Raw genomic sequence first — 23,536 nt, 5'->3', positions numbered from 1 at the left:
TGTAGCTGCTGATGGATAATATGGTTGTTTCTCGTGTTGGCATTCTTCTCTTTGTTAGCAGTTATTTTCACCTGTCTGTAAATAATATTTCTGTGAGGTATTGATTAACAGCTGTGGCTATGTTTTTTTTGACCTAGCTTTATTATTATAATGAGGTACTTCTAAGAGAGCACAAAAGGAACATTTCACAGAGGAATAAGAATTGATTCTTATCTGGACGGCTCTCATGTAAGTTTAGCATTTCTCGTTTTGTGTTGTTTGGCAGCTGACACCGTATCTGTCCTGGTTGTGTGACACCTTTGTTGAAAATGAATTGAATAGTTGTAATAAGAGGTCTGGATTGCTACCATATCCAATGGTTACTTAGAATGGTAGAAATAAACTCACTTTACTTCAAGTTGACTAGGAAAAATGCTCTATTTTCTAAGGCCGCATGTTGAACTTGTTTCTTTCTTGTTTTTTATAGGTATGAGCCATGGGCTGTCTGCGTGCCATTTTGGATGCATGATAGCAAAGAGTGTATCTGTCTTAGTTTGAATCCTGTTAGTGTGGGAAGCCCTTGAAATAATTTGTGGCAGCACGGGCTTAAGTGTGGTCTGGCAGCCAGAGGAAGAACCGGAGTCCCTAGTGTAATCCATGGACTGTAATGAAGTTTGTGTAACTACATCACTGCTCTTGTCATTGCTTGAGCCAGCTGTGTTAAAACTAACTGGGATTTAGTACCTTGAAATGCTTCTTTGTCCGTGTCGATATCCAGCAGTTGAATTTCAGGCTTAGGCTGAGGCGTCCATGCTTCTGGCTGGAGGTCCAAGAATAGTGGCTGCGAAGTGATGCTTTTTGCATGTTGATGAATTAAAGTTATGTTATTCCAAAACATCCTTAGGGATGATGTGAGATCTTGGGCGTTCACGGAACTCTTAATGCTTGCCAAGTGACTTTGAAAGGACTGGACGCATAGCTAAAAGGACGTACTATTGGAGTCAGTTTGTGCTGAGGGAGGCTATATTACCAAAATCAGTGTTCCCTTTGCACAAAAATACAGATTTTCTTGGTGGTATATGGCAGGTAGAGTGGCCGATCAATGCGGCTGGGGGCTGTTGACGATCAGCTAAAAGCGTCATGAACCTTGCCTTTCAGTTCTCGGCTTCAGAACTGGCTTGGAGAATGGCGCTTGGACTGCATGTTAGAAACCGCAACGTCTCAATGAATTGGTATGTGGCTCTCGGCGTGCGAGGTCATGACCTGACTTCAGCCTGCAGAGGCTTAGGTTTTCAACAGGCTGTGCCTCTGCCTTGACTTTGTGTGAATGTCATCCCGAAGTGCTATTTTGAGTGTCCTGCTCTGGAGTTTTGAAGATAATTGCACCCTGGGGAAAGCAAAATCAGAGCCAGCTGTTTCAAATGGGCATTCCACAACCAACTTGCTGCTGGCAGTAGCCTCTCTTTTACAGTGTTTTTCCTAGGTTGTTTTCAAGAACTATTTAATTTTATGGGGGCTTGTTAATATTTATTGTTTTGTAACTAACACATTGAACTGCGACTTGGAAATCTGGGTTCAGGTCATAATTATGCTGACCTGTCCCTTTGTATTGTGACTTCTTTGTCTTTACGGGAGAGGTGCTGATATGTGTCTGTCCCTTGGGACAGCTCCAAGAATGGATTCATTAACACCTGTGAGTTTGTAATGTAGTCACATAAATAATTTACGGAACAGTGTGGGGGTTAGGGGGAAAAGGGAAATAATAGAAAAGAGAGAAGACTGTCAGTGTGGTGAAAATGCTTTGCTTGTTATGGACAGTTTGGCCAGTTCTATTCCAAACCCTTTCTGAGGGAGTAGATGGTACTGATAAAAAAAAAAAAAAAGGTAAGGTCTTAGGAATCTAAAAGTCAACCATTTGCTTGGCTTCTCTGTGTGCATAATTAAGAGTAACCTTTTTTCTACTGGGTTTCATGGTTTAACACTAGCCAGCAATTAAGCACCACGCAGCCGCTCGCTCACTGCTCCTCCCGCCCGCATAGGGATGGGGAGGAGAATGGAAAAAAAAAAAAAAGTAAAACATTTTTTGAGATAAAGACAGTTTAATAGGGCAGCAAGGGAAGATAATAATAATAATAATAGAATATACAGAACAAATGATGCTTCTTGTGTGCCTCCTCGCAGAGCATGGGAAGCTGAAAAGTCCTTGACCTTAGTATAAGCACTACTTAGCAACAACTAGAACATCAGTGTGTTATCAATATTATTCTCATACTAAATCCAAACAACAGCAGTATACCAGCTACTAGGAAGAAAATTAACTCTATCCCGGACAAAACTGCACCCTAGGTTAGCTGATCATGGAGCGGAAGGTAACACTATGCACAATTGGGGCTATCAGTGCTAAAATCAAAATAGACTAATTTCTATAGATATCAACTTATAATGCTTGTATTTTAGTGTGGTTTTCACACCTTGAGCGTCTGCACAACCACTGAAATATTGTTAACTAAGGAGCGGAGAAGCAATTTGTGTTCCCTCTATGCTATTGCTCTTTAACAGTCAGTCATAAATATTTTAAAATACTTAATTGGAAGCCATTTCTCATGGGTACTACAAAGTGCACTATATTTGGAGACCCTTTCAAGACAATGGGCAGAGGATCTGGCGAGGGTCTGGAGCCTAACACAAGTCAGGCCGTGCTGCACTTGACTTGAAATGGAAGGATGAGACAGATCTGGGCTGGGAGCCCAAGTACCAGTTGGTTCAAAACACGTGGAACCTTTTAGTATGAGTCACTGTGTCAGACTGTTGCACTTGGTAATGACTGATAGGCCTTTAAAAGTGCTTTGAGTGTGATGCAGATGGCTAAACTGGATTGCTGTAGATGAAAATTCCCCTGCTCACAGGCGAGGCAGCTGTAACGCACGTAATCTCTGCTTTCCTCCCTCCCTCACACGCTCCCGTTGTTCTTTTCGGATTCACGTGCCGGGATCTTGCTTAAGCAGAACTCTGGGTTTCTCTAACCAAGTAATGAGGCTTTCTGCTGCTCGAATGTCTATATTAAATAGTCGTCAAGGAACTTTTAAACATGAAGATCTCATAATTTTCTTGTAGTAAGAGGGAGTGTAATAGGCCAAATGACCTCCTCAAGGTCATACAGGGGTTTGGTGCCAGAGTGGAGCCTAAACAAATTTAGTTGTCCTTGAGTCCCAACTCATTGCTATAAAAAATGAAGCTTTACGTTTGAAATGAAAGGCAGGTTCAGGCTGATTCTCTCCTAGGGAATACAGCAGTTCTTGCTTCGTTCGTGTGCTTAAGCTCAGGTCAGTATCTGGTATGGGACCTAAGTGCCAAAACTTTACGGTATCCTGCCATTCTCCTGAAAGATGATAAATTATCCCTACTGTTCTAGAAGGCTGGCATGACAAACTGCGGGATGTGCCCCCAGGAATAGAAGTGAGTGGAGAAAACAGGGAAGAGGCAGTTATGTGGGCAAAAGTGTTTAGTGTGGTGATGAAGATCAGATGTGGCAGAGGATAACCGGTGTATAAACATAGGAATGCATTAACTGTTAATTGCAGACAGAATCGCTGAGACTGTTTAGATTTTTAAAAGTGTTAAGAATAACGTGAGTCAAAGAGTAGCATGTAATTACATGAATGAAGAAAAAGAGTGTTTCTTAACGCATTTGTCACCTATGCAGGAAGAGGCGACTTCCCTAACACCCATTGCACGCAGTTTCTGGCTAAAATTCCTACAGAATCTGTAAGAAGGAGCTGGTGCGCGTGGTGGAAGGCCAGGAGGTAAACCTCAACCTGGGGAGTGCTGTCACAAGAGCTGACTTTATAAATGGCTTCATGCAGAAGGGACGTTGAACTTGTGTAGCTGGGCCTCTGCAGATCATGCAGCTTTGTTAGGAGAGCTCTCGCGTGCATTGCAGCTAGGTATCTTTTTTTGAAGAGGATTTTGTTCCACGGTTGGGTGTGTCATTTATGTCATAATTGTGGGTAGCATGTTCATATTCATTTTTGACAGGTTTATGTGTGAGTTGGCGTACCAAAGTGCATATATGGAAAGGCAAAGCGCTGTCAGTGTTTACGAATAACAACCTAAAAAGGAGAACGGTGGTTCCGCTCTGGCTCTGTGGTATTTTGAGGGGTGATTGGCGTGAGCTTTCCGCAGAGCAGCACTGTAGGGCTGCCTTGGAACTGGCAGCTCGTTCCCTGCTCGCCAGCTCGGTGGGGTGCAGGCAAGATCTGAGGCTTTCATGCATCACAAAAGGCTGCAGATCTTTTGTGTTGAGCAGAGCCCTTCTCTGCTGCACTGCGTTATGGTGTTTATTTGCTCGGCAAAAACATTCCTCTTCTCCTCCCCTCTTTCTTATTTCCAGAATAAATATTATATCCTAGCCAAGCCTCACCTGTAAATTCAGTGGGTGGCTTTATTTTCATTAATTTCTCTGAGTTGGAAGGGTGGCTAAAGGCTCTCTGTGTTGTGACCTCAGCTACAAAAAGTCTAAAGTTTTAATTCTGCATTGAAGGTTCAAACTGAAATGTTAATCAGCTTCAGAAAGACTATTTTTGGAGCTGCTGCCTTGGATTCCAGTTGAGTCGTTGCATTTTGCCACGTGATCAGAAGGGTGAGAGGGTTTTTTTCTTTCTCTGCATGTCAGCTGTTTGCTACGGGGTTTGCTGTGTGCAATCTGCACTTTAAACTGTCCTTAAAGCAACTGCATGTCTTTATTTTACTTAGGTTTTCCTAAAAATGGCTGTCTTCTGTCATTTACTTTTGTATTGTAGTCTGGTTTTCAGAGATGTTTATATTCTGCATGGAAGTTTGGCCCAATATTGCCAGGCAAGATGCAGGGGGTAGTTCGAAAAGTCTGGATCTTCTTCAGAAAGGGCTTCTTCCTGGGGAGCTTTAAAAATATTTTTTCATGGCTGGTAAAGTCAGAAGAGTTTCTGTGAAGCAGCTAGCTAGCGTCACTGGAGTGTAATACTGCTGCTGTCGGTCTGACTGCTAGTCCAATGCACAAATATCTCTCGAAATACATTAGAAGTTGGGAGCTTCCAAAGCAAAAGTTGCTTTTCAGTGAGCTTAGAATCTGCAAAAGCAATTAGGAGAATCTTACGAACAGCTTCCCTTAGTATTAATTCATTGTGGATGTGGATTTATAATTACTTACAATTTTACTAATTTAAACAGGTTTTTTGAAAACTTCATAAGTAGAATCAAGTTGCCCATAGAAGTTGTGGAACTTCCATCCTTGGAGATACTCAGAACTTGACTGGACATGGCCCAGAGCAACCTAATCCCACTGTGTGCTGGAGGTTGGACTAGGTGACCCCTGGATTTCTCTTCTCCTACGCGGTTCTGTGAATCAAAACTAACATCTACATAATCTCTTACCTGCCTTTTCTGGTGACAGGAGTCACTGAAGATATGTATAGAACAAATGAATTAATTACTTTGCTTTCTTTCTACGGATCTCCAAGCAAGTTATAAAAAATAACAAAAGAAGCTTCTCTCCCCCTTCTCCCGTCAGTAAGGGACAATGAGAGAGTTAAGATTTGATTATGATCACAGTGACAAGATGGGAATAATCTGGTATATTGGGATGCACCATTTGGGGCATGGTATGCGTTAACCTAGAGTGAACGTGTAGGGGCCGCACCACTGTCTCGACCCTGTGTTTCCCATGTGTGTGGCCATGGAAGATTGGGACTGCAACTGGTGAATCAAGCAAAGGAGAATTTCCTTGCTAACCTCATTTTTTCTGAGTAGAAGGAAAAAATCATCTAGATAATTCTGGAGATTAAGTCTCTCACAGGCGTGCATGATGCAATCAAGATGCAAGTGTATGCAACACTATCAAACCCAGTGTTTAATATCCAGTTGCCTAAATGCTTATGAATCAGAGAGTCATTAGAGGTTTGTGGGGTTCACTTGGAATTCTTAATATGGAGTCAGCACATATTCGGAGGCAGCAAACTGCTTGGCAGAGGGATGGGAGTGAGGGTAAACCTAAACAATCTTTGGTTTTTGGGCTAGAGCCCTCTTTGCAGGAAAACAAGGAGTCAGGATGCTGGGAGGGTAACCAGGAGAGTGAACCTGTCATAGAAGCAGGTGAGGTATGAGAGGGTGAACAAGACTGGTTTTGGTAAATGCACCATACACCTATTTGCGCAGAATAGGGTGGTAGCAAAGTCAGAGGATCCAGACACAATTCCAGGAAGCGAGAGGAAGGAGGGGCTGTTACCAGCAGTGATTGTTTCATTTAGTAATTAATTCTTAAATCTCCTCTAAGTCAAATAAAGCAGAGGATGTGAGCTTCTGAGAACTATTCCCTCCTCCCCTTCCCCGCACATCCACACCCTTTTTTGCACATACTCTTTCTAAGTGAAGACTGTTGGTGTGAGATTTGATCATGGGGAGCTTGCTGGCAACGTAGAGCGGGTGCTTGGGGGTGTTCAAGGGTGTGGGGTCTCTTTCATGATCTGTCACTGATGTACTGTGTGATCTTGGGTGAGTTGTTCCCTGATGTTCTTCTTTTACCTTCCTTTTACCTGATAGATCTGTTTGAAGGATGAACTAAAGGATGTGATAACCTTGAGTAACCTGGTCTAATGGGAGGTGTCCCTGCCCCTGGCAGGGGCGTTAGAACTAGATGATCTTTGAGGTCCCTTCCAAATCTAACCATTCTATGATTCTATAATGTCTTGGGCACCGAGGTATCTGGAAATGACTGGTTTGTTCTGTTACCGTTTGGTGTTTGTTGAGTGGTAGCGTTGTAAATGGCTCTATGGGTAGGTGTTTATTTGCTCTCTTTTCTCTGTCCCAGAGTGGCTTATAACCCGGGTTAAGCAGAAGATTGTATGTGCTGCAATGGAGACTGCATGTGTTCCACCTTGCCGGCAATTCCAGGGGCACTGTGTTGCCGGGAGGCAGGATGGACCTAGGAAGCAAATACCCCCTCTTCTGAATGGAAGCTTTAACTCTATGAGAGCAGGGCGTGTGTTTCTTGGTATCAGATGGTCTTTGTTCTTATTATCAAACAGTAAGTCCGTTAATGACTGTGTTTGAGAGCACTGGTGTCATATCTCCACAGTGGACCACATCCAATACTAATAGAATTTTCTTCACCTCAGTAGGAGGTCTCTGGCAGATCCTTCCTTGTCATGCTTGGCTTGGGTCTAGGTTGTGAACCCATTAGTTAGGACCTTAAGACCCTGGTCTTAAGCTGCTGTATATATTAGTTCTTTATGGACCGCGTGTGTTTCAAGAGCAGACAACAACATGGGCCTCCCTCGGCCCTTGCGTCTTAAGTTCTTGTAGAGCAAAAGACGTTGTCTTGAGTATGAAGTTATCCTCAGACTGAAGCATATGGCTGCAACCGTTCATATTCCTTTCTTGCCTTCTCTCCACTGCTTCCCCTTCCAGAGGATTGAAAGGAGCCGTGTCTTTACTACAAATAATGATTTGTAAAACAGTGATATTTGAAATTAGTGGCTGCTGCTGTCTTTGATGTTCTTGGCACTGTTGATTGCTACCCAAAGCAAGCTGGGAATTACAGTCTGTCATTCTCCTGCCTCATAGCTCAAGGCTATATTTAGTAGTTCAAGTTGCAACAGATCTGGAAGTCGTTCCCTTTAGCTGCAGCAGAAGCCTAATGCTGTGATAGAGTGTGTTGTTTTGTAAGTGGTGACTTCAGTGTGCCGGTTTTCCATCGCGAGGACAACGGAACCAGTCTGTGCAGTATTGCAGGGATATCCTGACTGCCACTCCATGTGTCGAGTTCAGAAAGACCCCCAGGCCTTTGCTCTGGATTGAACCTCACAATCTGTATGTTTTTAGTGCTTGACTTTTGCCTAAGTCCTAGAGCCTGGTGAGAACTTCTGGATATAATTTCTGGGTTGCAGTAAGTGTCATTTCCTTATTGGAGGGGAAAAAAAATACTGTCATTGAAAACATGCAGCTGGCAAGATAAAATTACTGCAGCATCTTTATTTACTGATCCTGCAATTGGGTCTTTGCTGAGTGAGTGTTCTCTCCGGGACTTTATGAAAAGGAAAAGATCATGTTTGAATTCAAGTTAGTACACTGGGGCTGGAGATCCATGCAAATGTTGAAATCTTCTGTCTGCACGCAGAGTTTGCAGCTCCGGAATTACAGGTCTGAGAGCTTCATTGAATTGTCAGAGGTTTTTAAAGCACTGAGTATGAGTTGATTTCAATGGCGTTACTCTTAATTGTCTCTTTAGAGTCTAGGTATAAATGACTAAAACCAATAATGAAACCACATGATCTGTTTCCTGGTGCCAAAAGGTGAAGGGAGGACAGATGCATTAGGAGTTAAATGAATATTTTAAAATGTTTTTCTTTCCAATAATAGGAAAGGGGTGAAGTCCACCTAATATTGTACTGCTAGCCATTAACAATGCAAATAAATGTGGAGAAAGAAGAGAATGTTCTTTCCTTCTTTAAAAAAATGGATTAAAATGTGCAGATGCAGGTATTAGTGGTGGTGGTATTTAGTCCTGATTTTCCAAAAGTAAGATGGAAAGAAACTCTTTGTCCATTTGCTCTCTTCTCTTCTCCTTCCTAACCAATTTTTATCCCCGCCTCATAATATGACACTGTTTCATGCATAGTCAGTTACTTTGTGGCTATTGTGGTTTTTTTTACACAGCAACAAGAAACACAAAAACATAAATAAAGGAAAATGTGGTTGTGGAACCACAAATTTTTATTGAGTTTGACTAGACTTCAGGTTGGCTTTGTTAAAGCTTAGGGATTGTCAAACACAAATTGTCCCCATTCCCCTGTGTAGGGACTTGAGGCCAGAAATCTATTTCTGTTACAAATCTACTGTTTGACTTGTTATAAACATCCCACCATATCTCTCCTCTGCCCGCGTCAGACAGCCCCGACTCTGAAGAGCTTTCCCGGGTGTGTGTACAGGGCCTCGGTCAAAAGGTTCCCAGTTTTGGTTGGAGCCCTTAGGTAACAACAAGAATGTCTTGAGTATTGACATCAACATGCAGTAGTAAAGCCTTACATTTAAGAGCAAACCTGGTATTTTTTGCAGTTGAGTGACTTTCTATTAGTTAGCTCAGTTCCTTCAAGCTCTATATTAAAAAAAAAAAAAAAGGCAAAACACCCTTATGCTGGTAAAACAAATTCATGGAATAGAATCATGGAATATCTCAAGTTGGAAGGGACCCATAAGGATCATCGAGTCCAACTCCTGCTCCTCACAGGTGTCACCCTGTCTGCTTCTCCTCTTCCCCTCCTGGAGGGTAAGTCTCTGGAAGATAAGGCAGTCTGGCATTGAGCTGAATTTTAAATTTAACCACCAATACTTTAAGTTTACGTTTTTACTGTAGTCTTCTTGAGTCACTAGAAATGACGAGGGAGAGTTTTTAGAGAGGCCACGCTATCTGTTCCAGGTTTGTCCACATTTAGTTTTTATGGCCACATAGTAAAACCTCATAAATGGTCATTGGCTAATATGTCTGTAGGCATGTTATCTATGTTTTATCTTTCTGTATAACTCTACAATCTTAATTTTGTCTCCTGTTTTAGAGACAGCTGATAAAATTTTATTTCTTCGTTTTTATGTCTGTGGCCCTCACTGTTCTTGCGTGAGTCCAGCAGCTGTTTCCCTGTTGCATCCTTAAATCTATCTTCTGTCATTTTAATTTTGCTGTGATTCAATTTACTAGTAACTTGTAGAAGTGCTGATTTTATTCTCCGTAATGATAAGGCTTTGCATTCCGGATTAAGCTTTTTATCAAGAAGGCTTCAGAATGGCTCCTAGTCAAGAAGGCTTCAGAATGGCCCCTAGCTGAATGCTCTCTTGGCGTTGCATCTGTTGGACAAGGAGAGGGCTCCGGGAGGGAACTTGGTGCCGCCTCTGTGGCACCTCTGGGCTTGACCATGGTGGCTCTTCCCCTGACAGGGCCTGGCCTCAGCCTTGCTGACCATCTTGAAACCATCCTGGAGCAAAAGGAGGGAGGCATAGGGAGCAAGAGAGATGTGCGGCTGGCAAGGGTGGGAAGAGAGCTTGAGTTAATGAAGAAGGTTGAGATGCTTGGCTGATGTACAGGGGATGAGGGTTCAACATGAAGCTTGACCACAGCTCTTGCAGCACCGTGGGGGGAAGGCACTGTGCTTTGGCCCTAAATCCAGTCTAGGAATTGAGGTAATAGTCCGTCCTTTGCCGACAGAGTGGCCTTAACTTGTGATCTGTGATCTCTGACACAGACACTGCACACAGACACAGTGGGATTTCAGTCACCATCAGATCTTTAAAAATTGTGGTGAGATGGAAGACACCGAAGTGGGGAAAAATGTTTGTAATTATTTTTGTGCCTACCAATTTGCGATGGTTGTCTGGAAAGGTACTATTCTACCCTTTATTTTTACTTGCTTCCTTTGTTCTGATAGTCACACATTCTTCAAAAAGAAAACTTGCTGATACCAACATTTTAGTAAAAATCCGTATTTTTCCTGGACCGTTTAAGAAAACCACTGTCTCTTCTGATCCGGTGTAATTTCAACCCCTTGATTTTCTTCCTATTGTTTTTTGTCTTTTTGTTTTCCAGGGTGGTAAAGGAGGAGATCTCAGACGACAATGCAAAGCTACCTTGCTTCAATGGAAGAGTGGTGTCCTGGGTATGTTGGCTCGTGCACGCGTGTGTGGTGTGATACAGTGGGGCAGGAGCGGGGTTGGTACAAAGATCCTGATTTTTAGAAGTGTTTTGAATCTCAAATTACATGGAAGCCAAGGCTTAGTTTTTTATTATATCTGTAACATCCCTAAGTATCCCTAAGTAACATCCCCTGAAACTAAGTAATCTGTTTTAAAAATAGAAGTCCACAAAGGTGTGTGGGCCTGCAAAGGTGATTTAAACTAGAAACCTTTAATATTAGTAGCATGTTCTGTCGTCTTTTCTTTCCCACTGTTATCTTTCTTCCTTGTATCCTAAGTATTACTGAATCTGATGAAGGGATCTGAAGTAATGCTGTAAAACCTTACAAAATAAGGCTACACTTTAAAAACATTTCCTTGCTTACCTTTTGTTGAAACCAATAAGAGCCAAACTGTAATCCTTGTTTTAAAAAAATAAAAATAAAAATTGTCCCGCAACATAAGGTTACATGTAAGAGGCAGCTTGCTGTCGGTAGGAGAGTGGAAGCACACTTTCGTCTGTGTTACACAGTCAGAGTTCTGCCAAATCATTGAGTTTTAATACTGTCCCTAAATAGCTAAAAAAACTTCTTCAAAAACAGCTAAACGTGATATTGTAGGGGATTTTGGTTATGTTATTTTATTTTCAATGTATTGTGGTAGTGCCTGGAAGGTTTAAATGAGGTTTGAATCTCTGAGCTAAACATTGTGCATGCATTCAGTAAAAAGACACAAAAATTTATAGCCTTGGAAAAATAAGCAGGGCAGAGGAATTTGGGCTGTAAGTAATTTGTCCCGTTACAGAGGAAGTCAGCGGTCCTGCTGCTCATCCCAGCGATCCTGCTGCTCATCCCAGTGACTCTGCTGCTCAGCAGATCACATCCCCCTTATTCTTTCTCTTGTCTGTTTTTAATGTGTTAATTTCTCCAATATGCCATGATATTTGTTTGTCACCTAACTATAGTTATTAATTACTGTCTCCTAAACGTTACGCAGCCCTTCGGGTTGCTTCCCATTGAATGAACAGCAGGAAACAATGTGGGCTGTTGGCTGCAATAGCCGATCGCTTCTCCGCATGTTTCGATCTTTAGACACGTTATGATCTTCTTAACGCGGATGCAGTAAAAGTCTGTTGCTCTCTAGTGTGACTGTCTGCGAAATAGTTATTCCCACCTTCAGATTATGTTTGGGGCACAGATAAACACATGGATAAATTTGGTGTTTGGCCATTTCATGAACATATTTCTCCACCTGTGGATAGGAGATTTACGGCTGTCAAGGTGGATTAAAGTGGTTGTGCACCTTTAGGCAGCAAAGAGGGCACTAGTATTTTAGATTTTAACACCAAAAAAAGCATTTGGAACAGTCTGCTGTTTTGATATCCTCTTTCAAACTGACCTTACAATCCTGGGTATTGGGAACATAATAGAGGACAAGAAGAACTGTATGTTTTTCCCAAAACTCAAGTTTGACTCGAGTACAGAGTGATGCTTTGTGAACAGTTTGGCTTCAACAAGTGATGTGAGTAGGGTTAGAAATCATAGTGCTGTCGTATGAGAACTCCTCTGAAGTAACTAGAGACATTGGACAGCCTTTCAGCATTGGATATATGTTTGCAGTCTTCCTATTTCCAGTAGGATGAAGGTAAGTGAGAAAGTAGTAGTAGTAACGTTATGTTTATAAGAGGTTTTTCCATCTGCACAGTTAGGACAACTGAGGCTACTTGGGATCCTCAGCTGGAATGAACTGCCATGTCTCCATCTCTTTCTTCAGGCCTGCGCAGATTTTAGGAGCTGAGGGTTTTGCTCACACGTTTACAACCAATACCCCTAAAATATTTCAGCATCCTGGTCACTGAAATTATACAGGATAAGAACATCTGTCTGAGCCTTGCATACAATCATGCTGGGTAGCTTAAAGTTTCTAAGCCTGGCTTCTTGTAGACAGGATTCCGTGTGCTTTCTCTATAAAATCAAATACAGTACTGATTGCATGCTGTTGCCTGCAGTAGACTGCATGTGCGCGTTCTATTATTGTGTAAGGAAAGCGCAATGTATATTTTGAACATCAGTTTGACTGGGAGATTGTTCTTAAGTAATAGTGCCTTGTGGTTCATCCCATCCAGCCCCTGCTGGATTCTAAGCAGCTGAAAACGTTGCTCATGTGAGGGCAGGGGCTGGCAGATGAATGAGCTCAGCTGTATTGTACAATGTTATCACTTCTTTCTGCTCTATTGATTGCTTTCAATTTTAAGGCACTCAGACTCTGGCAACTGTGTAGTCCCAACAGGTTCTTAGTATTAGGCAAGCAAAGTACACAGCTTTCTAATGCATGAACTTAACTTTAGTCCTCCTACACACTCAAATGTGTACAGAATATTAAGCACTTACTAGATTTTGTATTAAATTGAGGAGTTAAAAATGGGGAGAATGTTCTCCCTTAAGTCTGTTCTCTCTTAAAAGTTAGTTGTTTTGTCACTGGGAAATTCATTCAGAAGGAAAAGCTACTTTTTTTTTCTAGGACCCCCATACCTTGCTTTTGGCCTTTGTGCTCCAACCTTTTGACTCAGCAGCAATAGCTGACTAAGAACCAGTGTGACTTGTGACTTTCAAAGCTGTTCATAGAATACTCAGGTATTTCCACCCAGCAGTGGGTGTGAGGCAACTAGATACCTTGGTTTGAAAACCAGTGAGTGTTTCAAAGCAAAGTTGTGCTGATATAACTTTGGGCAGCAGGGAAAGAAATGAATGCAATAGGGATCCGTCTACTTGCCTCCACAAAGAAGGGCAGATCCCCACGTGTTGTGGTCCGTGGTGGGCTAAATTGATTGTCAAAAGAAACACTCATTCTCTGGAATAAAATCACTGGCATTAGAGAACAAAATTAATGTTTAAACAAACAAACAGCCGTGATCTTTGAGACCTGATGGCCCACCTAGAGCGCAGTGGGACACAGTGCAATGTTCTTTCTTAATGAGGTTGTTGGCTTATGTCCGTTCTTGCGCAGGAACTGAGCGTATGACAGTGATAACTTCTCCAAGTCCATGGCTGAACATACGTGCTAACGGCCACTGGTGTGCTGTAAGGTCCTTTCTGTTTTGAGGGGCTGGAGATGGCTGAAGGGCTCAATGCTGCTGAATGTGCTGCTTTTGGGATATGCTTGAGCTATGAAAGGCGGTGGTGCTGTTTTTGTCTTCAGTCCAAGGATTACTGTGAGCTATAGCAATGGTGTTCTGACAGTATGGGAATAGATTGTACGAAAAGGGATTTCATGTGTAATTAACAAGCTGAAGAGAGCATCCCGAAAGCTTCAGATAAAAAAAGGCTATGAAGATGTCATTTATGTTGCCATAGCTTGAGAGCGGCATCTGTTTTAAAAGCAAAGGAGAAATTAATAGTAGCTCTTATCAGGAGAGCAAATTAATCCTGAGAACCCCTTTCCTCCGTCTCAGTGTGTAACACTTTCACTGTATTTGCTCCTCAGCGTCATTCACTCCCTGTTTCTTCCCCTTTCTTCCAAACTACTGAACCGATAAATATTAATTCAAACAACAGGCTGATATTCAGATTGCCTTCTGCATCCCTGAACTGGGTCTCCTCTTCCCAACACATTCAGGAGCGTGGAAGTGTTTGTTTTTATCTATGCGATCTAATTAAAGAATGTATCTTTTGCATTGGTGATTCAATACACTGATGATTCATTCTGAACTTGTACAGACTATTTGGGCTCTTCTGTGCAGCAAAATATGACTCAGGTTGTTCCAACAAGGGCCAGCGTTCTTGGAGTTTAAGCAAAAACAAACCCCCAACCCCAAAGTATTCCACATGAATAAGGATGTGGATTATTTCATTCCCCTTTACGTCCCAATTCTTTAACCTCTTCCTCCTTCCCTCTCCCAACCAAAAACCCAAGGGTGTTTTGATCTCAAATTGAGAGCTGAATTATTTTCCCAGCTTCTTAAATAATATGAAATATGAAAATATATGCCTTTTCTGTTATCCCGCTGAAAATCGGGAGAATATAAATAACAGTAACATCAGAACAAGAATACACACACACGAGTTAAATGCTGTATTTTCATTCTGTGACTATTACTATTTTAATTTCAGAGAAACATTACCATTTCTGAAATGCATTTTAAGAATGAATTCAATTTATTGCGATTCCTATTCCAGTATAGGTTGCTGGCTGCTTTCCAAATGTAGAAGAATGCAGAATCCTTGCTCCAAGGATTTGTACCTTGTTTCAAATCTTCCCACCCATTCCTATTTTTTTATATTACAGTATTGCTTGAAGGCTGCAACCGAGATCAATGTCTCTGCTCCATTCTTTCTCCTTGTGCCGTGCACTGCACGTGTGCACAGTGGGAGACACGGTTGCTGATCCAGATGCCTCAATCTTGTATTTTCTTTGTGTGTCACAACTATTTGCTTTTTCCACATTATGGGTGGGAACTGAGACACAGACGTTTTTTATGTGGGTTTTTTCTTTCCCCTCAAGGTCATGTAGAAAGTCTTCTGCAATTGACAGCAGATATCTCATAGTCTGATTACTTGATCTTAATGTCTTCCTTTTTACCAGTTTTTTAAGATGCGTGTACAGGCAAATCTAAGTTCAAGGTAGCTTTTTAAGTAATGTAACATTTTATTTTCTTGAACATTTAATGGGCGTCCTGGTGGAGAGCAAGGTGACTGTGAGCCAGCAAAGGTGGCCAGCAGCATCCTGGGCTGCATCGGGAAGGCACTGCCAGCCGTTTGACAGAGGTGATTCTTCCCCTCTCGCCAGCCCTAGTGAGGGCACATCTCAAGTGCAGGATCCAGTTCTGCTTTTTCTGTAGCTTTTCTGGTACTTGCATCGTCCTCTTTAATGCTAAGACTATGGCAGTTTCTCATCTACCTTTAATAGACAATATAAAGACAAATTTGGCTTTTCCAAGCCAGAACACAATCCCTCCCCGTTTCTTATGTCTTTTCTTTAGGAGAAGATTGAGTTCAATTTGCCTTTTTTCCTTAGGTGAAATAACATTAGTTCGATGATAAATAGTCAAGTAATTTTTCAGTTTTAATGCCAGCCCAGGAACTTAATGCACAAGAATCCATTCCGTCTGAGTCAGCAGCCAAGTCTCTAATAGTGGGAATGGTGCTATCGCAAAGATCTAAAAGCAAAATGTGGGGCTTACATTAATGGTTTTAGAGAATTAGTGCTGTAGAGCCTTTTGTGAGCTCTATGCTAAGGCAGGCTCTTCACAGACTGCTGCTCAGCAGCAAACCGCATAATGCCTTATAAACCCTTGTTTCAGCTGAGGCAGAGAGAGCACAGACTCTTGCAGGTAGTACGGATAGATACATCGCTTCAAAAGACTTAGACTTTTTCCTCCCATCCCACCCATCAGCTTGTTTCCAAATTTATATGCATATCCCACCAGTTTGGATGCGTTTTGTATCTCTTTTCTCAGAGATTGTACAGCGCACCTTTTGTGGATGATGTTGACAAGGGCTTCTGTTCGCTCTGCTGAACAATCAGCTGGAACATCTGCGTCTGACCTGCATTAGGAATTGCAAATTACTTTTTCCACACTAACACCCATAAAATTGCAGTGCTTATCTGCCTCTATTTGCTGCTAATTACTGGAGGAGTTTTATGTAAATCTTACTGTAAGTTAATTGTTCACAGTTTTGAACCCTTTAATATCCTATTCACTGGAACTTAACAGATAATGGCATACATTTCAGGGCTAGCAAAGTTGGTCTTTACCTTTTGGAAAAACCATGTTTTGGGCAGGTCTGTTTCCTTTTCTGGTTTTTAACATGATGGGTCTGAGCTTTCTTTGTCTCCCGTGTTAGAAAATGTGCATCAGCTGGTAGCAGGCAGCTTGGGATTTTTTCACAAAACCAGCTGTGAGAGTTGTCGTCCTCACTGTAAATCACTACGATGTATAAGTGAGTATTTCCCATCGAGACACACTTAAAATTGGAACATTAAGTGCCCACGATATAGCTCAGCTGTCTCTGCCCCCGCACCTCCTCTCTTGGCTGGTGCAGTGGCTACTTTGAAGTCTACAAGATGACTGGCATCTAGAAATTTGAGATTTTCATCTTTTTTAATAACATTTGAATCCTTCTATTTGTCATAGGTAGGAACTTTGATCTTGGGTGTCATATGCAGGACTGATTTCCATAAGGGAAAACATTCAAGGGAGGATCTGCAAGTCTTTAGTTGTTACTTACTTTTGCTGCCCTGGGAACTCAATCTACAGCTCGATTAGTATTGAATTAGAATCACTGCTCCTAATTAACTGTTTAAACCTCCTCATCATCCCTCCTATGTCCTGCTTGTTTTTCTCCTCAGCGTCTTAGATCTCCTTCTTTTGATTTCAGGGTGGGGTTTTTTTGTTGATTTTTTTTTTTTTTTTTTTTTTTTAAGGACTACATAATTTGAGACAGAGGGCTACTACTTGGTAGATTCCTTTTCAGAGGTTGACCTTTAGGTTTTTCAACAATATAGAGACTAGCATTAATTGTATGGCAGAGTTCTTCATCGAGTAGTTATCACTGTAAATGGATTTACACAAACACATCTGCAGAAAATAGCTGATACGTGTGCCTGTTCTGCTAACACATACACACACGTATAAAACATAGGATCCGATTTTTCTCAGGGGACAATTTGTTTTGAGTTCTTTGGGACTGCTTACCTGAGTGATATTCTTCTTGCAGTTTTGGGTTTTTTTCAGGTTCAGGTCTTTATTGGGCAATTTGGAAAAATAGCTGGCACAGAAGAGAATACGTTACCTTCAGGCTTTTTTGCAAAAGCTTGAAATGTTCTTCTCTTCTCTTTGCACGGTGCGGCGACAGCCTCCCAGTGCAAGCTGGGAATGTGTAAAGAATTGGCTTGTGGCTGCTGTCAGACCAGAGCCAGCCGAGCGGCCGCTGCCGGCAGATCGCACAAAGTCGGTTGGCTGTTATCTGTGTTTTTTAGGAAGGCTTTGCAACATCTGGGAACAATTCCCCGAGAGGCTGCAGGGAATGTGCACTATTTCCCATTGGCTGGCGGTGATGTCATAGCCTTCTGTCACTCCTCTTTTTTTTCCTTCCCTGTTATCTGGGTGCCAACAGATAATACTTGTCCTGTTTGTACGTAAGCTTTTTAGACACTTTATTTGCAATTACAATTAAAATTGTTGAGGAGAACCATTTAGTCTTCTACCATAGAAGGCAACGCAGGAGCTTCAGGATGTTAAATGATCTTCAGCAAAGTGCTTTGTTGCCTTTCGGCACGTGACTGAGGCAATGAATGAAAATCCACAGAAGCAGATTCTTGTTGATTTGTTGTGCATAAAGTGAGCTGATTTCAGGACCTATTTCTTCTCTTCACAGATTTTATATACCCTCATTCATCTGCTGATAGACTGAATTAACACCCAGGAGAAAATAGAGCTGTGCATGAAATCTGACCCAAAGCGAAGAGGATAATAACACAATATTGTCATGTAGATCATCTTCTATCATGTTCAGAGCTTATAAAGAAGGGAGGTGGGACCACTGAAAACATTCCTAAGCTTTAAGGTACCTCATCAAGTTATTAGGGAAGGATCTGAGTCCTAGTATAGGAGAATGAGATTCCTCTAAGAAAATTAATGACATTTCCTCTAAACTGGGGCTGGAGTGCTAGGATCTCTATGAGAAAGAGATGGGGAAAGAAGCAAACAGGTTAACACGAAGGATGGAGACCAAAAAAGAATGATCTGAATGAGGAAGCTTCAAAGCTCTATGATCTTATAGTCTTCTCTTTGCTAAAGTGTAATGTTGGGTGGTTCTGGTCTGATATGCACAAGAATTCTCAAATTAGATTTAATCCAAGTTTGAACTGACAGATGCCGTCTGTTTCTAACTGATCAGCACCAGGTGGAGGAAAGGCCTGTGAGGAAATCTTCCTTCCTAAGTCATGTGGCAGAAGGACTTGCTATTGTTTGCAGACACACGAGCACACTCAACCCAGGTCTCTGCGTTGTTCAGGTACCTGTTTTCAGCTGGGCTGAGGAATATGTAAGGTCTCAGATAAAGAGAGAGGCAGGGAATCCTGTGTTTAAAGTGAGCTTGCTGCAAAGCGTCAGTCAGTGAAACTGAAATTTGTTGCCCAGCTAGCCTGCTATACCGTGCCATAAACAAACACCTGCGGTGCTTAACAGAATCTGGGGCTAACCTGCGAAACCATATTTCATGAAGATACGGTATCTTCTCTAAAATGCTAGAAGGTGGCTGATGATAAAATCGCAGATGGAATTGTCAATTTTATTTTGAAACCCAGTCTGCATCTTTCTGTCTCTGAACACTAAAGAAGGTCACCCTTTACCTGGCAGCCACAGTTTTCTTAAAGTTGTTCCTTTTGGCCTGTTACACCTTCTGATTTCCAGGCTATATCAGCTTGGTCCTGTATTCTCTGAGTGTCTATGGTTGGAGCAAACTCCAAACAAATGTACTGTAGTTTTCAGCAGGAAAAAAGGGGGAATCCTAATCTACCCGGCATAGACAATTCTTGTTACTAAAATAAACATCACGTTCCTGATAGGCTTTTGCAGGCCTTCTAGCAATGTGGAGTCCTGTTGCCTTTGACAGATTTCCTGGTGGAATAAAGGGCCTCATCAGTAAGTCCTTTTGTGCAATTGGTCCTTCGGGAGCAGCCTTCCTGTGGATAATGGGCCATGTCTCTGAAGCTTTGACTTGGGATTTGAGATGTCTGTGACTTTATAGGAAATAATTACTTTCAACTTGTAGATGAATGTGGCTGTTCTGAAGTCGCTGTCAAAATTACAAATGGCTCTTTTGAGGTATTTCTTTAGTTACTGTTATCAGTCCCTCACCTCTCCCTGAGCGGAGAGAAATACCAAGAGCTGCTTCTGCTGCTCTCAGTAACAGTGAGAATTTAAATATTGTAGTTTTCCTGCTGGTAGACTAATAAATATTTAGCCAGATGAGAGTATGAGGGCAGAGCGTACCAATGTTCGCTCTTTCCCCTTCCCAGACTGGTTCTTGTTGGCTGGTATCTTCAGCCATGAATGTTGAACAGTGGTTCCGTGAGCGGGCTGAGTGCCTGCATGAGTTTGTGACGATGTCTGCTGGGTGCTGAGCGCTATGAAAGGCAATCCTTGCCGTAATTAAGTGAAAAACATAAGCAAATGTGGTGCAGAGGAGAAAAAGGGAAATGGAGCTACAGAGAGGCGAATGGATTGATCCAATGCCTCACTGAAGACCAGTTGCTATAATGGGGAGGAAAGGAGGCTTTCATGACGCTGTGAGCATTCACTGGCCTAATATCACTGTTTGGCTCAGACTGGGGAGCTTAACTTGCGTTTGAGATCCTGTCCATCTTCCTACTGCTCTTCCATCACTTGAATTTGCTTACAACCTGCAGAATGAACTGGTGTGCTTGGCTTTTGTGCCTGTACTAGGGCTTCAGATGGGAAATCTCATTGCTGAAGCGAGCAGAATGGTCACAGACAGTGCACTGAATTCTTATTTCTGCAAACGAGTTCCAAGATAACCATTTCTTAGCAGGTGCCGGGCAATGCTGGATGCCCTTCTCTAGCACAGAAGGAAAATTGTACTTTTTGTCAGCGTGAACAGGCTGCGTGGTCTGTTACCGCAGCGTAGAGTAGCAAACTTGCACAGTACGCTGCTGTTTGTGCTGTTGTGAATTGGAAGTGGCTGCGTGGGAATCGCTGGGGACACCAGAAGAACATAAGAGCCTTTTCCAACATGCCAGGGTTGATAATCCTTTCTCCACTTCCTGGGAAAGATTTAGTAGCGAGTGTGACGGTAGGATCTCAGTTGAAAAAACAAACAGCATTCCGTATGATGGGATGAACTGAATCGACAGTTGCAATTAGTTCCACGCTTCTTTATTAATTTCCTCCATGTGCACCACACAGAAGACATCCTCGTTTCCCATTGAGCCACCGTTCTTTGGGGTGTAACCCAGCAGCTGTTGTACAGCCCACAGGCACACTCTCCGACAGCAAGCAGGACCAACATGGTGCAAGTAAAGGGATGGATTAAAATGCTGCTGCCAGGCAAAGCTGCAGGGAAAGCTTGACAGGTGAAATAGAATTATCAGGGCTGGCTTCTGGCCGGGAAGCCGGGGTTAATACCAGTTTTCTTGTGGAAGCACGGTGAGAAGTCTATAATGTGGCAGTCCAATAGTGCATTATCTTCCTCCCTCGAAGTGATATAATATTGGAGCATTTTATTCCTACCGTGCCTCGTCAAACAAAAGGACGCAATTACAGCTGATAGGATACTTAATGATTTACAGGGTGTCACTTGTTGTTGGAAGAAATGAGGAATTCCTAACCAGCACGGCAAAGCGAGGAGCAGCGATTCTGTGTGCCCACACATGTAGCCAAGGCAGTGACATGTGAATTCTGTCAACAAGCGTACGCCCCCACAGAATCCTTCCGTTTCTGCAGTCGCTGTCAAACCCTCATCGAATTGAAGGCATTTTGCGAGGTGCCTGCAAAGAGGCAGGGCTGCAAACTCGCTACGAAGCTCCATCTGAGTCCAGTATTCCATTGTGTTCGGTGTTCCACTGCCTTTCTCATCCTTTTGATGTTTGGGAAAAACCAGCTTGACAGTGCAGTCTTAATAGTCTTGCTGCATGTGCCATCTTCTACTGCAGATTTTCTTTTCTAGCACAACAGTTTTTTCTGTTGCTGTTTTCTGGTGTTTTTATTAATTTGTTCTGCAGCCATCTATTTATATTCTAGTGCTCTCGGAGGCAGAGATCTGTAACTCAAGAATGAAAGCTTTGATGAAGGGCGAGTGCTCCATTTGTAACCAGACATAGATCCGGCCAGCCTGTGTCTTGTTTTAACAACGTAATTGCTTCAAGTTCTCTTGCGTAAATCTCTGAAGGCAGGTCCTCTTGCAGGAGCTCCCAGGTCCTGGTTATCATAAGACTGAGATCATGTTAGGCAACCTATTGGAACTGTTACACTCTTTGGGTTTTTTATTTATTTATTATTATTCCTCAGGGGCAAAATTCACCCCAAAGGATGTGTCTGAATTACAGCAAGTGTACTTTGTGTGGAAATGCCTGAGCCAGGCTACGGGCAGAGCCGCATGGATCTCGACTTGGGAAGGTAAACGTGAGAAGTTCTGCGCTGGCCGCTGCGTTATCATGGCTGTTGCGCCTATGATTTACTACTTGAAATCTGAAAGACCTTTATCAAGGATTAACAAGCCACTTGGGAACAGGAGATATTGCTACTATCTTCTCTTGAGTTCGAATACATCTTGAGTTTGCTATAGCTGGCAGTGAGCTGATTCAAGTTTTAAGTGGTGTATTTCCTGAATGTAGCTGAAAGATTAGTCTGAGTAATTTCTGCAGCCCTCTTCCCTTTATAATGGTAATGGCATAGTCTGAGGCTGTTTGTGACTCTAATCCTGCTGAAGGTCAATGAGAAGCGGGTACCTGGTGCTTTATCCTTCAGGAAATCGCAGGCCAGGGGCGATATTCACAAAGGAGTTGTGTTGCTGCCATGGATTTTGCTTCTGCTCAGCAGCACTCCCACGCTGACCTGCAGCCTCAGTCAGTGCGGTGGGCTTGGCTTCTGCATTGCCAAGGCTTCTTCCTCCAGGAGCAGGGAAGCACTGAAGAACAAATATCCTGAAATATGGAAAGGATTTGTGGTGTTGGCCCATCTCTCTTTTCGCATCAAACTCATCTTTGAGACAGGTGTTGCCATCAGGAAAAAGGCTTAAAGAAGGAACATGTTTTCCTGCTTGCAAATAACTGGGGCCAGGTGCTTTTTTGCATAGCTTGATGCAATTTGGAATGTAAAGGGCGAGGGGATGTATGGATCTTCCCTACACCTCGTTTCTCTTTTTTTTTTTTTTTTTTTTTTTATTCTTTTCCTCTCTTTTTTATCCCTTGGTTTGATTTTGCTACTGAAAGCACTTGCACAGAGATTCCTCGGGGGATGAGCCAGGCTCAGAGACTTTCTTGCATCTCCATAATGCCAACATGCTTTCTAAACATCTCCCATTAACTTCCCCACCTGAAAGAAAGAAACCTTAATTATCAAGTTATTAGGAAAGCTCATGTTATTTTTCCCTTCAGTGTTTCCTCTGTTGCTCTTGCTTTGGTGATAAGAGACTTTGAATAATGCAGCTGACTCCGCGTGGTGCTGGAGAGCTGTTGTCTTCAGGCAGTTCCTTTTTGACAGCGTGTGTGTGTGTTTGCTTTCTCCTTTTCGTGGAATATGCTCTTAGGAATAACCATACGGCATCCTGAACACCAGTCCCCTCCTCTTCTGTTCCCTCTCCTTCTCCAGCCCCTTCTTTATCAGCTAGCATATATCTGATGATTGTGTTAAAATTAGTCCTTGATAAATTAACCGATTGTAGTTGGAATCTCTTACATAGGGCTAATTCTTCCACAGCAAAAAATAGAGGGAAGCTGAGACCTTCTTGCCTCTTAGTGAAAAGTAATAATCCTTGGGGATGGGGTTGTTCAGCCTGGAGAAGAGAAGGCTCCAGGGAGACCTTAGAGCCCCTTCCAGCCCCTAAAGGGGGCCAACAGGAAAGATGGGGAGGGACTCTGGATCAGGGAGGGGAGCCATAGGACACGGGGTAATGGTTTCAAACTGAAGGAGGGTAGATTTAGATTGGATATTAGGAAGAAATTCTTTGCTGTGAGGGCGGTGAGCCCCTGGAACGGGTTTCCCAGAGAAGCTGTGGCTGCCCCATCCCTGGAGGGGTTCAAGGCCAGGTTGGACGGGGCTTGGAGCAACCTGGTCTGGTAGGAGGTGTGCCTGCCCGGGGCAGGGGGTTGGAACTAAATGATCTGTAAGGTCCCTTCCAACCCG

General features: G+C 42.6%; 1 protein-coding gene across 3 annotated transcripts in view; it reads left to right on the top strand.

Annotated features, from left to right (window-relative positions):
• DVL1 (dishevelled segment polarity protein 1) overlaps window positions 1-23,536 on the top strand; it is a 90,470-nt gene that overhangs the window by 24,046 nt on the left and 42,888 nt on the right. For all 3 annotated transcript variants that reach the window (XM_054222310.1, XM_054222309.1, XM_054222311.1), the window contains exon 2: window positions 10,586-10,655. In XM_054222310.1, coding sequence (XP_054078285.1) covers window positions 10,586-10,655 — 70 coding nt within the window. The remainder of the gene's footprint in view (window positions 1-10,585; window positions 10,656-23,536) is intronic.

Source organism: Rissa tridactyla, chromosome 16 (genome assembly GCF_028500815.1).
Source record: "Rissa tridactyla isolate bRisTri1 chromosome 16, bRisTri1.patW.cur.20221130, whole genome shotgun sequence".
Taxonomy (NCBI): Eukaryota; Metazoa; Chordata; class Aves; order Charadriiformes; family Laridae; genus Rissa; species Rissa tridactyla.
Note: the sequence above shows the minus strand (reverse complement) of the source record. Positions and strands in the feature narration are given on the sequence as shown.